Source organism: Herpailurus yagouaroundi, unplaced genomic scaffold (genome assembly GCF_014898765.1).
Source record: "Herpailurus yagouaroundi ecotype Mexico unplaced genomic scaffold, PumYag 220, whole genome shotgun sequence".
Classification (NCBI taxonomy): Eukaryota; Metazoa; Chordata; class Mammalia; order Carnivora; family Felidae; genus Herpailurus; species Herpailurus yagouaroundi.
The window spans coordinates 1,374,940-1,391,512 of NW_024412451.1; the positions used below are offsets into that span (position 1 = coordinate 1,374,940).

The 16,573-nt window shown below is 42.0% G+C and overlaps 1 protein-coding gene across 1 annotated transcript in view; it reads left to right on the plus strand.

The window, feature by feature from the left end:
- The first annotated feature begins 6,622 nt into the window (after window positions 1-6,622).
- Window positions 6,623-16,573, plus strand: part of LOC121018866 (zinc finger protein 234-like) — a 46,263-nt gene continuing 36,312 nt past the window's right edge. The window contains exons 1-4 of the mRNA XM_040457918.1: window positions 6,623-6,729; window positions 11,866-11,956; window positions 14,805-14,931; window positions 15,463-15,555. Coding sequence (XP_040313852.1) covers window positions 11,942-11,956; window positions 14,805-14,931; window positions 15,463-15,555 — 235 coding nt within the window. The 5' untranslated portion in view covers window positions 6,623-6,729; window positions 11,866-11,941. The remainder of the gene's footprint in view (window positions 6,730-11,865; window positions 11,957-14,804; window positions 14,932-15,462; window positions 15,556-16,573) is intronic.

The window sequence follows — 16,573 nt, forward strand, 5'->3', positions numbered from 1 at the left end:
AAAATATAACAGCTTCTTTCTGGGATGTCCGTAAAGGGCAGTTGTGAAAGGAAAACCTCTTAATGGGCAGAACTTTGACCAGTGTGCCTTCATTGCTCTTTTGGCCTAAAAGAACAAATGGCTTGAATTAAGAGTCTGTATAGTTATACAGGCTATGGTCAAAGGTTTGGCTGGATTTTCAGGTTCTTCAAAGATACGTGATTGGAAAATTAATTGCAAGGTATCCTAAGGGAGAGGTATTTTGGATAGACCACTCTGAGTGGGGAAAGAATGTGAAGATAAGTGTGCTCCACGTAAACAACCACCGTATGGTACTTTCAGTAGAGGAGGGTTTCCATAAACAAGTAGTTTGACCCAGTGTGTCTCTCTCTTTTAGCTTCTGTCAACAGCCACTTCTGCCATTGCCCAGTGAACTCATGAGCCAAGTGGCCATAATGGCAGGAATGGAGGTTATCCATGGTTTTAGCAATGTAAACTCCATGTACCAAGGCCATCCTGGCTATAGCTATTGCTGAGTGCCATGTGCCAGCATCAGAGACCAACATTGGTTCCTTGATATAGTCCCTTTCCCCAGGATGATTGGTTCCATTAGACCATTTCCATCATGGAAGGGGCAGTACCTTGTTTTTAATCGAATAGGCACTCTGGATATGGATTCACCTTCCATACCTGCAGTGCTGCTTTTGCCAAAACTATCAACTAGGTACTCTAACAGTCCTTTTCCACTATTTTTGTGGTATTCCACGCAGCATTTGTTCTCTTTTTTTAAACTTATTTTTATTTCAATTCCAGTGTACTTAACATACAGTGTTATATTTATTCAGATGTACAATATAGTGATTCAGCAATTCCGTATATTACTCAATGCTCATCAAGATAAGAGATAAGTGTACTAGGGGCACCTGGGTGGCTCAGTGGGATGAGCATTTGACTCTTGATTTCAGCTTAGGTCGTGATCCCAGGGTTCTGGGATTGAGTCCCATGTTGGAATCTGTGCTGAGTCTGGAGCCTGCTTAAACTTTCTCTCTTTCTCTCTCTCCCTCCCTCCCTCCCCTGTGCCCCTCTCCCCCACTTGTGCCCCCTTGCTCTCTAAAGTTAAAAAAGGGAAGAAAAAAAAAAGATAAGTGTACTCTTAATCTCCTTTACCTATTTCAGCCACCCCCCACCCCACCTTCCAATGGTAACCATCAGTTTGTTCTCTGTAGTTAAGAGTGTTTTTTTGCTTGTCTCTTTTTTCCCCTTTGTTCATTCGTTTCTTAACTTCCACATGTGAGTAAAATCATATGGTATTTGACTTCCTCTGAGTGGCTTATTTCATTTAGTATTGTACTCTCTAGATCCAGCCCTGTTGTTGCAAATAGCAAGATTTAACTTTTTTTAAATGGCTGAATTTAACAAAAATCACATCTCCTTTATCTCTTCACCTATCAACGGACACTTGGGCTACTTCCATAATTTGGCTATTGTAAATAATGCTGCAGTAGATATAGGAGTGCATATATCCCCTCGAATTAGTGTTTTCACGTTCTTAGGGTAAATACGCAGTACTGCAATTACTGGATCATATGATGGTTGTATTTTTAATGTTTTGAGGAACCTGCACACAGCATTGCTTCTGATAAGGAATTCACTTCATAGCAAATGAAGTGTGGCAGTGAGCCCATCCTTGCGGAGTGCATTGTTTCGATCCTGTTCCCCATTACCTTGACATATTTGGATTGATAGAAAGTGGACTGGCCCTTTGAAAATTCAGTTACCTTACCTGGTAGGTGGCAGTATCTTGTTGAGCTGTGGCAGTGTTCTCATAGATACTGTATATGATTTAAATCAGTGCTCAGAATATGGTGTCCATAACCAGGCTTCACAAGATCAGGAATCCAGGGGTAGAAATTTGAGTGGCTCCACTTACTACTTCTAGTGTTCCAATAGCAAATATTTTGCTTCCTGTCTCCATGAGCAGGCTCTAAAGAGACCTTAATTCCAAGGGGATGAATGATTTCATCAGAAAACACAACAATGATTCCATTGAACTTGAACTTGATATTTCAGACTGGGCACTTGATGTCTTCTACTTCTGAATGAATAGTCAAAGAAGGGGGTTATTTTACTGGTTGGGGTAATTGATTCCGATAACAAACAATTGAGTTGCCACAGCACAGTGGAGGTAAACAAGAGTACGTCTGGAATGCAAGAGATCACTTAGGGGTCTCTTAAAAGCACCATGTCTAATGATCAAAAACCAGTGGAAAAATACAACACAGTTCAAGCAGGACTGTTGATGTCTCAACCTTGAAGAATGAAAATTTGGTTCATCCTGCTAGGAAAAGAACCACAAATAACTGAGGTGTTTGCTGAGGGCAAGGGGAATATGGAATGGGTAGTGAATGATGATAGCTGTAGATCATTACATCAGTTCCAGAAATGATGACTGTAATACTTATAAACATTCATTGTTTTGTTATATTTTCACATACTCACAAAATATTGACTTTCTTTTTATCCCCCGTTTTATTGAGAAATGATTGACATACATCACTGTGTAAGTTTAAGTGATACAGTATGATGGTATGATTTACATATATTGTGAAATGATTACCACGGTAGGTTTGGCTAACGTCCATATTCTCATGTAAATAAAAAGAAGGGGAGCCTGGGTGGCTCAGTTGGTTAAGCATCCGACTTTGGCTCAGGTCATGATCTCATAGCTCGTGAGTTCAAGCCCCACGTCGGGCTCTGTGCTGACAGTTCAGAGTCGAGCCTGCTTCAGATTCTGTGTCTCATCTGCCCCTCCCCCGCTTGCACTCTGTGTGTGTCTCTCTCACTCAAAAATAAACAACAACAACAAAAAGAAAACATTTTCATCTTGTGATGAGAACTCTTAGGATTTACTCTCACGAAGTTTCCTATATATTATATGACAGTGCTCACTGTAGTCATCACGTTGTACATTACATCCCTAGTACTTACTTATCTTATAGCTGGAAGTTTGTACCTTTTGACCACTTTCCCCCAATTCCCCTTCCCCCCCACCCTCTGCCTTTGGTAACCACAGTCTATGAGTTTGTTTCTTCTGTGAGTTTGTTTTTTTGTTTGTGTTTTAGATCCCACATATAAGTGAACTTATGCAGTATTTGTCTTTCTCTGACTTTTCATTTAGCATAATGTCTTCAAGTTCTATCCATATGGTTGCAAATGGCAGGATTTCATCATTTCTTTTTATGGCTGAATAATATTCCATCGTAAATATATACAAAAGCTTCTTTATCCATTCACTCATTGATGCAAACTGAGGTTGTTTCCTTGTGTTGGCTATTGTGAATGCTGCTGCTGCTGCTGCTGCTACAAACACGGGGGTGCCGATATCTTTTCAAATCAGTGTTTTAATTCCTTTAGATATATTCCCAGAAGTGGAATTGCTGAATCCTACAGTAGTTCTATTTTTAATTTTCTGAGGATCCTCTGTACTGTTTTCCACAGTAGCTGTATCAATTTACAGTCGAACCAGCAGTGCACAAGTGTTGTCTTTTCTCCACATCCATAACATCATTTGTTATCCCTTGTCTTTTTGATGATGGCTGTTCTAACAGGGATGAAATGATACCTCCGTTGTGGTTTTAAGTTGCATTTCACTAATGACTAGTGAAGTGGAGCATTTTTTCATGTACCTGTTGTTCTTTTGTATATCTTCTTTGGAGAAGTGTCTACTTATGTCCTCTGCCCATTTTAACTAGATTATTTGTGAGAGGGGTTGTTTTGCTGTTGAGTTGTTTGAGTTCTTATATATTTTGGATATTAGCCTCTTATCAGATACATGGTTTGCAAATATTTTTCCTCATCCCATAGGTTGTAATTTACCTTTGTGGATGATTTCTTTTGCTCTGCAGAAGCTTGTAAGTTTGATGTAGTCTCGCTTGTTTACTTTTTATTTTGTTTCTTGTGCTTTAGGTGTCATATCCAATAAATCATTACTAAGGGCCATGTTGAGATTTATTCCTGTTTTCTTTTAGGAATTTCTTACATTTAAGTCTTTCAATTCATTTTTAGTTAATCTTTGTGAATGGTATAAGATTTGGGTCCAGTTTCATTCTTTTGAATGTAAATATCGAATTATCCCAGCACCATTTATTGAAAAGAGAGTCTTCTCCATTGAGTGTTCTTGACTCCCTTTTCAAATATTCGTTGACTGTATATGCTTGGATTTATTTCTGGGCTATCAATTCTGTCCCATTGGTATTAGTTTTTGTGCCAGTACCATACTGTTTTGATGACTATAACTTTATAGTATAGTTTGAAATCAGGACGTGTGATGCCTCCTGCTTTGTTCTTTCTCAGGATTTATTTGGCTATTGGGGGTCTTTTGTGGTGCTATGCAAATTTTTGGACTGTTTTTCCTACTTCTGTGAAAAAAAAAAAAGCTGCCATTGGAATCTTGATGGGGATCTCATTGAATCTATAGATGCTTTTGGTAGTCTTGATATTTTAACAGTATCAATTCTTCCAGTCTATGAACAGGGATACTTTTCCATTTATTTGTAACCTATCAGAATAGGGCCCCACTCTAATGACCTATTTAATTGCCTTCTTAAAGAGCCTATCTCCAAATACAGTCATATTGGGGTTTAAGGCATCAGTATGCATGGGCAGGGGGCACAAACCAGTCCATAGTATCTTGAGAGTGGGAAATAGTTTCAAACAGACCAACCTCTCTTTTTGATTGAGATATAATTCACATACCTGAATATTCACACTTGTAAGATGTATAATTGCATGATTTTTGGTATATTCACAAAGATATAAACTATCACCACTGTCTCATTCCAGAGCTTTTTCATCAGCCCACCAACCCCTCCACCCACCCACCCACCCCCCATCCATTAGCATTCATTCTCCACTCCCAATGAACAAGTCCCTGGTAATAACTAATCAAATTTCTTCCTCTATGGATTGATGTATTATGCACATTTCATATAAATGGGATCATAAAACACATTGTTTATTGTGTCTAGCTTCTTCCACTAAGCATGTTTTCAAGGTCAATCCTTGACTGAATCAGTATTTCATTTTTTAATTGCAGAGTAAGATCCCATTGTATAAATGTATCACATTTTATTTACCTAGTCATCAGTTGCTGGATATTTGGATTGTTTCTACAATTTGGCTATTATCAATAATGCTGCTATAAACATTTTTGTACAACTGTTGGCATATGATTCATTTCTCTTGGGTATATACCTGGGAGCGGAATTTCTGTGTCATAGACCCAATCTTTTTAAAGGTCAGTTTTGCTGATACCCGGCTAGGGCTGACATCATAGATAAATAAAGATACTCATGGCTGTGCAGCTTATAAGACTATGTGTGCTTAAAGAGGTGAGAACATCAGTTAGAAAAAAGGAGACTGTATCGCTCTTAGGTCCAAGTAGGTGGGGTCAGGCCCTGTGCCTCAGGAGGGCCTACAGTATGCAGTGCCCAAATTTTTCATGTTGCCCTCTGCTGCCTGAGTCTGGTTATGACTGGTAGTGTTACCCAGTTAGGGTGTCTGGAGCCTGGATCTGAACCTGTGTGTGTCCAATCTGGTTTCTCCTTCTGGGGTTGTCTCTGGTCTTTATCCCATTTGAGTGGTCTATCAGATACCCCAGGAAACTTCCAAGACTGGTGCCCATGAGGTTGTGTCGAGGGGCCTTGGTGCTTGCTTCTCTGTGGCACAATATTTTAAGCCGTCACATGATGAGTGTACTGCCAGAATGGAGGGGACTCACGGATTCTGGCACTCATGATTCAGGCCCATATGGAAGAGTAATAAAGAATCAGTCAAGGGGCGCCTGGGTGGCGCAGTCGGTTAAGCGTCCGACTTCAGCTCAGGTCACGATCTCACAGTCCGTGAGTTCGAGCCCCGCGTCGGGCTCTGGGCTGATGGCTCAGAGCCTGGAGCCTGTTTCCGATTCTGTGTCTCCCTCTCTCTCTGCCCCTCCCCCCGTTCATGCTCTGTCTCTCTCTGTCCCCAAAATAAATAAACATTGAAAAAAAAATTAAAAAAAAAAAAAAAAGAATCAGTCAAATTACCATAACGGTCTTGGGCCCAGGAATTTTGTAGTACAGTTTTAAAAGTATTTTTATCAACAGTTCTGCTGTGTAGATTTCCAAACGCGCAGCTTCTTAAGCCTTCACCTTGTGCATTCTTCAGAGTATCTGAAGTTCACCACTGCAACTGAACTGAACTTTCCAATGATATATTAGACATATATATCATTTATATATTCCTATATCATATATATATATACATATATATATATATATTTGATATATTTGGATAACAGCTAGGTTTAGTGTTATAGTAGAGACAAAACTAACAGCAGCTTAAATAACCTAGAATATTTTCTGCTGCCGGATTTCGGAGAGGTTAATTCTTGCCCCCACTGTGGGAACCCACGTTACTACTGCCCTTGAAGTCGACAGTGTGAACTCCGCCCCCATGACCACTGTGGGAACTATACTGCCGAATCTCTCAGGAGGGGCAAGCACTTCCGGCCAAAGAGGGTGGGAATGGGACGGTGGTTCCCTGGCTTTCTGGGAAGTGTAGTCCGGAAGTCCCGTAGACAGTCGTACACTTCCCCAGGGCCGTCTGGAAACATGAATTCTGGGTAGTTGATCCTCCCGCAGCCTGGGGCGGGGCGGTCTCAGGCACTTCCGCTCGGGTGGCCAGGTTGCTACAGGCTCTTCTGTCGCTTTGGTGAGTGGGTTCTGGTTTCGAGACCCGTCTGAACTTCCCTGGGTGCCAGTACCACCGGCCATTGATTTGGGGAAAAGAGCTGCGTCAGACAGCGGTGGTTTGAGGACTGGAGTGGTGTTTCCCTCCCCAGGGACCCTCTTGGCGTTTGGGGATCTTGTGCTGTGCATGGCCCGGGGGGGGGGGGGGGGGGGCCCCCCCCTCCCGGGCTCTCTGCCTACGGTCCTGCCCCCCACCCCAGGGCAGCCCACCTTTCCCTCGCTCCGCCTTTTCACTCGGTTGAACATTGGGGGACTTAACATCTGTGTCCAATTTTTTTTTTTTTTTTTTGTAACATTGGGGTGACTTTCCTACCTTCCTATAATACAGCGGTTTGAGAATTAAACAAATGGGTTAAGTAAAGCCTTAAAGACAGTTCCTGCCACGTGGTGAATGGGGATCTCTTGGTATTAGACTCTTTAATTTTTTTAAGTGCTTAGTAACCTGAAAGCCATGAATATCGGATGGAGTGAAAGCTTCAGCTGCAGTGACCCCTGTCATTTCTCTTTGATCCCAATTGTTAGCTTCATAGTCCCCAGCCCCTTCTGAAGAGTTACTCCTGTGAAAGTTAGTGAGAAAACCTCCTTTAGGATGGCGTCCGAGGCTGGCAGGGAGAGCCCTGGCGCACACCCTATCGCTCTTGTCAATTGTAAGAGACCCAATTGGAAGGCCCTATTGGAAGAGACCACCTTGCAGGCTGATAACTACCGTAGCTCTTCGATGCTATCCCAGAGGGAACCAGAATGGCTTTCCTCCCCCAGCTCCGCATCAGCCCAACCAGTGAAAGATTGTCAAAACTCAGCCAATGAAAAGCCACCATATTTCCAAGTCCCGGTTAATCCAATGGGCTTTTTGTTTATGACAGCCTGCCCAGTTTCTCCCTTTCCTCTGCAAAAGAGTGGGTTTCTCCTTTGTTCTGCGGACTTGCCTGTGGTTTTGCCATATCCTGCTCGTCCTGGATTGCAGTTCTCTACTATTCCAGTAAAATAACTGGCAGTTTTATTTTTAAGGTTAACATTCCCAAACCGTTTCTGGCTGAAAGTAGGGGGTCTGGAGGAGGGCAGAATATCTCATGATTTCTCAGGGACAGAGACATAATTGTGGCATTTCAGAGCCTCCTCTCTTTCCTTGGTTTTTGTCGCAAAAAAAAAAAAAAAAAATTGTGTTTCTCGCTGCACCATTGTGGTTATGTCTAAAAATTGCTGATACTTTTGGAGTTACGTATGATGAGTTGAAGACACCAACACCTAGCTGCTGCCAGCTGTCAACTGTCCTTGCCCCCTTTTTTTTCCTTCACGCATCTCTTTTTTTCAAGAATTGGGGATTATGCTGTAGAAAATACTTCTTCGTCCCTAAATATTTGTATTGTTAGCAAAAATTCAACTGAGTAAACGTGAAGACTTCATTGGCTTTATTAAGCGGTTCATAAATTGGGTGGCATCCCATAAAACAAGTAGGAGGGATCTCCCAGGAGTTGTACAGAATGGAAGGTTTTTATGGGAAGGAGGGTGGGGCAAGGAAGTTATTAGCAAGTGGAAACAAAGGATTGTTCTGGGCACGGTCACTTTCCCTTAGAGGGAAGAGCAGGGGATCTTATGCATCTTGCGGGGATGGAGAGGGTCTGTGTGACAGATTACTCAGCTGGTGCTTATCGGAGAATTTCTGAGTTTCTGGGGAAGTCTGAAACTGCAATTAGGTTAGGCATTAAGCCCCAGTTTGGTCACTTGGCCTAAGTGACAGCGTTTTAGGGCTGTGTTTTTCTTTTTTTTTTTTTTTTAATTTTTTTTCAACGTTTATTTATTTTTGGGACAGAGAGAGACAGAGCATGAACGGGGGAGGGGCAGAGAGAGAGGGAGACACAGAATCGGAAACAGGCTCCAGGCTCCGAGCCATCAGCCCAGAGCCCGACGCGGGGCTCGAACCCATGGACCGCGAGATCGTGACCTGAGCTGAAGTCGGACGCTTAACCGACTGCGCCACCCAGGCGCCCCTGTGTTTTTCTTTTAAACAGTGTCTATTTTCTACGAACAAGGATATTCTCTCCTATACTCACAGGGTCAAAATCAGAAAATGACATTGTTAATATGCTGTTATCTAAGTCACAGTCCATATTTAAATTTGTGCTGTTTTTTTTTTTTTAATTTTTAAAATATTTTTTGAGAGCAAGAGTGCAGGCTGGGGAGGGGCAGAGAGAGAGAGAGGGAAACACTCTTTAATTGACTCCTTTAATCTGGAATGATTCCTTCATTTTGATCATGATGTTTTTGTTCACGATGTGTAAACACACTGTATTGGAGAAAGTCCATCTTGTGAATTGTGAAGTTTGTGTGATAGATTTCATGGTTTGATTCAAGTTTTTATTTCAATTACAGCTACTTAACATACAGTATAATATTAGTTTCAGGAATAGAATTCAGTGATTCATCACTTACATACGACACCCAATGCTCATCACAAAAAGTGCCCTCCCTGGGACGCCTGGGTGGCTCCATCGGTTAAGCATCCGACTTCGGCTCAGGTCATGATCTCGCAGTTTGTGGGTTCGAGCCCCTCATCAGGCTCTGTGCTGACAGCTTGGAGCCTGGAGACTGCTTTGGAGTCTGTGTCTCTCCATCTCCCGGCCCCTCCCCTGCTCATGCTCTGTGTCTCTGTCTCTCAATAATAAGTAAATGTTAAAAAAAAATTTTTTTAAAGAAAAGTGCCCTCCCTAATACTCATCACCCACTTAACACATCCTGCCATTCACCTCCCCTCCAGCAACCCTCAGTTTGTTTTCCAGTTAAGAGTCTCTTTTATAATTTGCCTGTCTCTCTTTTTCCCCATGTTCATCTGTTTTGTTTCTTAAATTCCACACTGAGTGAAATCATATGGTATTTGTCTTTCCCTGAGTGGCTTAATTCACTTAGTGTAATACACTCTAGCTCTATCCATGTCATTGCAAATGGCAAGATTTCATTCTTTTTGATGGCTGAGTAATATTCCATCATATATATATATATATATATATATATATATACACACACACACACACACACACACACACACACACATATATATCCATTATATATATATATATATATAGAGAGAGAGAGAGAGAGAGAGAGAGAACATCTTCTTTATCCATTCATCCATTCTTTTACATTTGGGCTCTTTCTATACTTCGGCTATTGTTGATAATGCTGCTATAAACATCGGGGTGGAGTAAATACCTAGTAGTGCAATTGCTGGGTCATAGGGTAGTTCTATTTTTTCTTTAATTTTTTTAAGGTTTATCTATTTTTGAGAGAGAGACAGAGACCGAACATGAGCAGGGGAGGGGCAGAGAGAGATGGAGACACAGAATCTGAAACAGGCTCCAGGCTCTGAGCTGTTATCACAGAGCCTGACATGGGGCTCAAATTCACAAGCTGTGAGATCGTGACTCGAGCTGAAGTCGGACGCTTAAGTGACTGAGCCATCTAGTCACCCCAGTTCTATTTTTTCATGTTTATTTATTTTTGAGAAAGTGAGAGAGAGCGAGAAAGCACAAGCGGGGGAAGTGCAGAGAGAGAGGGAGTCAGAGGATCTGAAGCAGGCTCTTTGCTGACAACAGAGGGCCCAATGCGGGGCTCAAACTCAAGAACCATGAGATCACAGCCTGAGCCGAAGTCAGACGCTTGAACAACTGAGCCACCTGGGCACCCCAATAGTTCTATTTTTAACTTTTGAGGAACCTTTATACTGTTTTCCAGAGTGGCTGCACCAGTTTGCAGTCCCACCGACCATGTAAGAGGGTTCCCCTTTCTCCGCATCCTCTCCAACACCCGTTATTTCCTGTGTTGTTCATTTTAGCCATCGGACAGATGTTAGGTGGTATCTCATTGTAGTTTTGACTTGTATTTTTCCTAATGATGAGTGACATTGAGAATCTTTTCATGTGTCTGTTAGCCATCTATAGGTCTTTTTTGGAAAAATGTCTGTTCATGTCTTTTGACCATTTTTTAACTGGATTATCTGTTAAGTCCATCTGGTCAGTGTTTCATTCAAAACCATTGCTTCCTTGTTGATTTTCTGCCTAAATGATTTGTCCATTGATGGAAGGGGAGTATTAAAGTCCCCCACCATTATTGTATTATTATCAATGAATTCCTTTATGTTTGTTATTAATTGTTTTATATATTTGGGTGCTTCCATGTTATGGGGGAAAACAATTTAAAAATTATTGTTCAGCTAACACAATATTAGGGAAGACAATGAAGCAGAGTTAACCGATTTTTCAAAGGTTATGAGTGACCTCAGAATAGTCCATGTCAGATTTGGATATCGTACAGTGTCTTTTGGTAGAACATCATATTTGTAAGAGAAATTTCACATTACAGAATGTCATCTTTTTCAATATTAGCTACAAAAATAAGAAACTCTGAGTGTATTCAAAGTGTTCTCCAGCTCTCAACAGCTCTAAGATTTGGAAATATTATTCTCCCATTTGTACAGATGACAAAATTGAGGGAAAGAGACGTTATTAAATTACCCAAGATGATACAACTAGTGAGAAGCGGAGGTAGAATTTGAACCCAGATATGATCGCCCCAGAGATGATTCTTAAGTGTTTTTTTTTTTTTTTTAGCATTTATTTATTTTTGAGCAATAGGGATAGAGCATGAGCAGAAGAGAGGCAGAGAGGGAGGGAGACACAGAATCCAAAGCAGACTCTAGGCTCTGAGCTGTCAGCACAGAGCCCGACACAGGGCTTGAACCCATGAACTGCGAGATCATGACCCGAGCCAAAGTCAGACGCTTAACCCACTGAGCCACCCAGGTGTTCTGCCCCAGAGATGATTCTTGTTGGGTGCATTATGTTGTCTCAATTTCCATCATATCAGAATCTCAGCTGCCACCTTGGAAGCCACAAGATGACACAAGTCAACACACCAAGTCAACACACAACAGTGAATGTGCGTGGGGGGCAGGAATGGAGTATCCGTGCCCTGATCTGCTCTTCAAGTTGTGTATGGCAGGAGCCACCTCAAGAAAGGGGCTCCTGGGTAATTCACAATAAGCATTCATGTGGGTGAGCATCGTCCCTGGTCACCCATTCATGTCCTTTTCTGCCTTTTCCAGACACTACCAGGCACAGATCTGCCTCAGCAGGACTCTATTCCCAGAATCTGTACATCTCCAGAAGTAGCAAGAGAAAATGACCACATTCAAGGTGCATATGGCTTCCCTTTCTTCCTGGTAAAATTCCATTTCACCCCTCAAAGTGTTACACATTTGTGTCTTTTCCTCGGTGACTCAAGGAGAGCACCAGGCTAAATGACCTGTTTGTTTTTTGTTTTTTTGTTTTTTTTTGTTTTTGGTTTTTGGTTTTTGGTTTTTGTTAGCATTTGTTTTATTTTGCCATTATTCATTTTACTTGAAAACAAGTGTGGACAAATTAGTAGGAATGCTTGCTTCACTGCTGACACATTAACTATTTTTTTTTTTTTCAACGTTTATTTATTTTTGGGACAGAGAGAGACAGAGCATGAACGGGGGAGGGGCAGAGAGAGAGAGGGAGACACAGAATCGGAAACAGGCTCCAGGCTCTGAGCCATCAGCCCAGAGCCCGACACGGGGCTCGAACTCATGGACCGCGAGATCGTGACCTGGCTGAAGTCGGACGCTCAACCGACTGCGCCACCCAGGCGCCCCCACATTAACTATTTTTATTTCCCCATACTCTTTCTTGTGCACATTCATAGATTTATTCGCGTTCATGATATACATCTAATGCTGACTTGTGTCTTTTTCATTTAGCATTATATAACAGCCATTATTTATAGTTGCTTCTAGACATTAAGGTGGCTTAGGAGTTTGTTGTAAGGCACACTGCATTGATCATTTTCCTGCCTGCAGGTTTTTCTCCAAAAAATCAATTCTCCGAACACGCTGCCTATTTTTTATCCTCAGTGTACTAAGAACTCAGTAACGAAAGAGTACACATGATACATGCCGTGTTAGGATTTTGTAGACAGATATTCAAATACAGCATAGTGCAACAGGCTCTAACCACTGCTTTATGCAAATATTGTTGGAGATTTTCACACAGGAAGAGCTAGATTCTGTCTTTCCCGTGTCTGAGTCACACTGCATGTCTCTTATTACTTACTGGTGTACTTAAAAAATTTTTTTTGGGTGGGGGGCTCCTGTGTGGCTCTGTCAGTTAAGCATCTGACTTCAGCTCAAGTCATGATCTCATGGTTTGTGAGTTTAAGCCCCGCCTTGGGCTCTGTGCTGACAGCTCAGAGCCTGGAGCCTGCTTCAGAGTTTGTGTCTCCCTCTCTCTCTGCACCTCCCCTGCTCATGCTCTGTTTCTCTCTCAAAAATAAATAAACATTAAAAAAAAAAAAAGAAGAAACTTAAAAAAATTTTTTTGAAACTTTTTATTATCTTTATTTGTTATTATTTAATTATTTTGAGAGAAGGAGAGGGAGGGGCAGAGAAAGGGGGAGAGAGAGAGAATCCCAAGCAAGTTCTGCACAGTCAGCACAGAGCCCGATGTAGGGCTTGAACCCATGAATGGTTAAGATCATGACCTGAGCCAAAAGCAAGAGTCAGACACTTAACCAACTGAGCCATCCAGGCACCCCTGGTCTACTTTTATTCCTTCACGTATTGATGAGTTTTTTCAAAATAACATATAACCTTAGGTTTGTATATGTGTTTTTCAATAATAGATTTTATTTTTTTAGGGCAGTTGAGCATTGACAGTAAAATCCAGCAGAAAGTACAGAGATTGCCCGTGTACCCCCTGCCCCCACACACCCACAATCCCTCCCATTGTCAACATCCCCCACCAGAGTGGTGCACTGTTACAGTCGATGAACCTGTATTGGGACATCATTATCACCCAGTCCCTAGATTACATTAAGATTCACTCTTGATGTTGTTCTTTCTGTCGGTTGGGACTTTATAATGATATGGCCCCACCATTATAGTATCATACAGAGTAGTTTCACTGCTCTAAAAAATCCTGTGTTGCACCTATATACCCCTCCCTTTCCCTAACCCCTGGCAACCACTGATCTCTTTACAGTCTCCACAGTTTTACCTTTTCCAGAATGTTATATGGTTGGAATTGTACAGTATATAACCTTTCAGATTGGCTGCTTTTACTTAGTAATATGAATTTAAGGTAAAAACATATCTTTTTTTTTGTGGCTTAATAGTTGTTTTTTTCCCCCTTAAATTATATTCTGGTGTTGGGCACCTGGGTGGCTCAGTCAGTTGGTTGAGCATCTGACTTCGGCTCAGGTCATGATCTCACGGTTCATGGGTTCAGGCCCTGCATCGGGCTCTGTGCTGACAGCTTGGAGCCTGGAGCCCATTTTGGATTCTGTGTCTCCCTCTCTCTCTGCCTCTATCTCTCAAAAATGAATAAATATTAAAAAAAATTTTTTTAATTATATTCTGGTATGGATGTGCATAGTTTATTCATTCACCACCTAAGGGACATCTTGCTTGCCTCCAGCTATAAACTAAGGTATAACTTTAGTTTAAAATATCCAGTCTTGGGCCGCCTGGGTGGCGCAGTCGGTTAAGCGTCCGACTTCAGCCAGGTCACGATCTCGCGGTCCGTGAGTTCGAGCCCCGCGTCGGGCTCTGGGCTGATGGCTCAGAGCCTGGAGCCTGTTTCCGATTCTGTGTCTCCCTCTCTCTCTGCCCCTCCCCCGTTCATGCTCTGTCTCTCTCTGTCCCAAAAATAAATAAACGTTGAAAAAAAATAAAAAATAAAAAAAATAAAATAAAATATCCAGTCTTGCTGGATTTGCCAGGCACTTAGTTCTGTCTCTGCATTTACTCCTCAGAGCTGTTGTATAAGGAGGTTCTTGATTGCATCTTCCACTTACATATATAAAATATAGGAAACCTGCTCAGGTTCACACAGGAAACCAATGGTCAAGAACATTAGCCATTCCGTTGAGTAAAAGTGACAGATAAGAAGATAGTATCTCAGCGCTATCCCTCACAGTGAAGGTTGGTTGTAAGATTGAGGTTATATGTGCTTGGTGTTGTAGGAGGTAGTGACATTCAAGGACGTGGCTGTGGTCTTCACGGAGGAGGAGCTGGGGCTGCTGGACCCCACCCAGAGGAAGCTGTACCGAGAAGTGATGCTGGAGAACTTCGGGAACCTGGTCTCTGTGGGTGAGGACATGAGCTCTCTGTAACTGAATGTTAGTCTCCAGGAGTAGCTTTGTATCCGTGGGTTTTTGAGGCTTTGGGGCGCTTGAAATGGTTCTCTGAGTTTGGGGATATGACTGTCCTAATATATATGGGACACACAGCATTGTTTTGTTTTGTTTTGTTTTGTTTTGTTTTGATCAACAGGCAAGTTTTTGTTTTATTGAAGAACTAAATGAACGGTATACAGCTCTACTCTTTGTATTTCTGACCCTATCATGAGTTATAAAACCAGTACAGGGAGCCCTATTATCAACTTTTAATGAAATAAACAAACGAGATGTTAGCAAGCTTCTCCCACTCTTCCAAAACATTGAAGAAGAGTATTTCTTAACATATATGTGTAGGAGACTTGGCAAATGATATTTCTTCAAATGGGTCATGAAAAAAGAAAGTTTGAAAAATGCTGCTTCTGAATGCTTGAAGAATATGTAGTGGGAACCTAATTCTCCAGTGAATTTTACCTACAACACGTATGACTTTGTGTGCTCGCAGGGCATCAACCATTCAAACGAGATATGGTCTACTTGGTAAGGGAAGGAAAGTTTTGGATGATGAAGTTAGCAACCCAAGGAAAAGGCAATTCAGGTAAGATCCAAGTAACTGTGAGTCGTGGAGGCAACTCAACCATCTCTTTCACATTTTTCCATGCTCATTTCCATCGCCTTGTTCTAAACCGGCAAACCTCTTTCCTGGATTATTACAACAGCCTTTTTTTTTTTTTTTTTTTTTTTTTTTAATTTTTTTTTTCAACGTTTATTTATTTTTGGGACAGAGAGAGACAGAGCATGAACGGGGGAGGGGCAGAGAGAGAGGGAGACACAGAATCAGAAACAGGCTCCAGGCTCTGAGCCATCCGCCCAGAGCAGGACGCGGGGCTCGAACTCACGGACCGCGAGATCGTGACCTGGCTGAAGTCGGACGCTTAACCGACTGCGCCACCCAGGCGCCCCACAACAGCCTTTTTATGGGTTGTCCTGCTTCCACACTTCCCATCCTACATGTGTTATCCACGGGAGCAGCCAAAGTGATCCTTTGGAAGTGTACACGAGATTGCCATTCCTCTGTTCAAAATCCATTATGGCTTCTTTTTTCCCCCCTTAAAGTTAAAACCACTTAAAGTGGCTCTTTTTTTTTTTTTTTAATTAAAAAAAATTTTTTTAATGTTTATTTTTTTTGAGAGAGAGAGAAAGACAGAGCTTGAGGTGGGGAGGGGCAGAGAGAGAGGGAGACACAGAATCCGAAGCAGGCTCCAGGCTCCGAGCTGTCTGCACAGAGCCCGATGCGGGGCACGAACCCACGAACCGTGAGATCATGACCTGGAGTGACATCAGGTGCTCAACCGACTAATCCACCCACGTGCCCCTAAAGTGGCTCTCAGAGTCCTCCCTGGTCTGTTCTGCATCCCCACTCTCTCTCCTTTGAATACATTTCCTGTTCTCTCTCCGTTTTTCTTTCTTTCTCAAGATTTAAAAAATTTTTTTTAATTTTTTTATTTTTTTAACGTTTATTTACTTTTGAGAGAGAGAGAGGGACAGAGCACGAGCAGGGGAGGGGCAGAGAGAAAGGGAGACACAGAATCTAAAACAGGCTCCAGGCTGTGAGC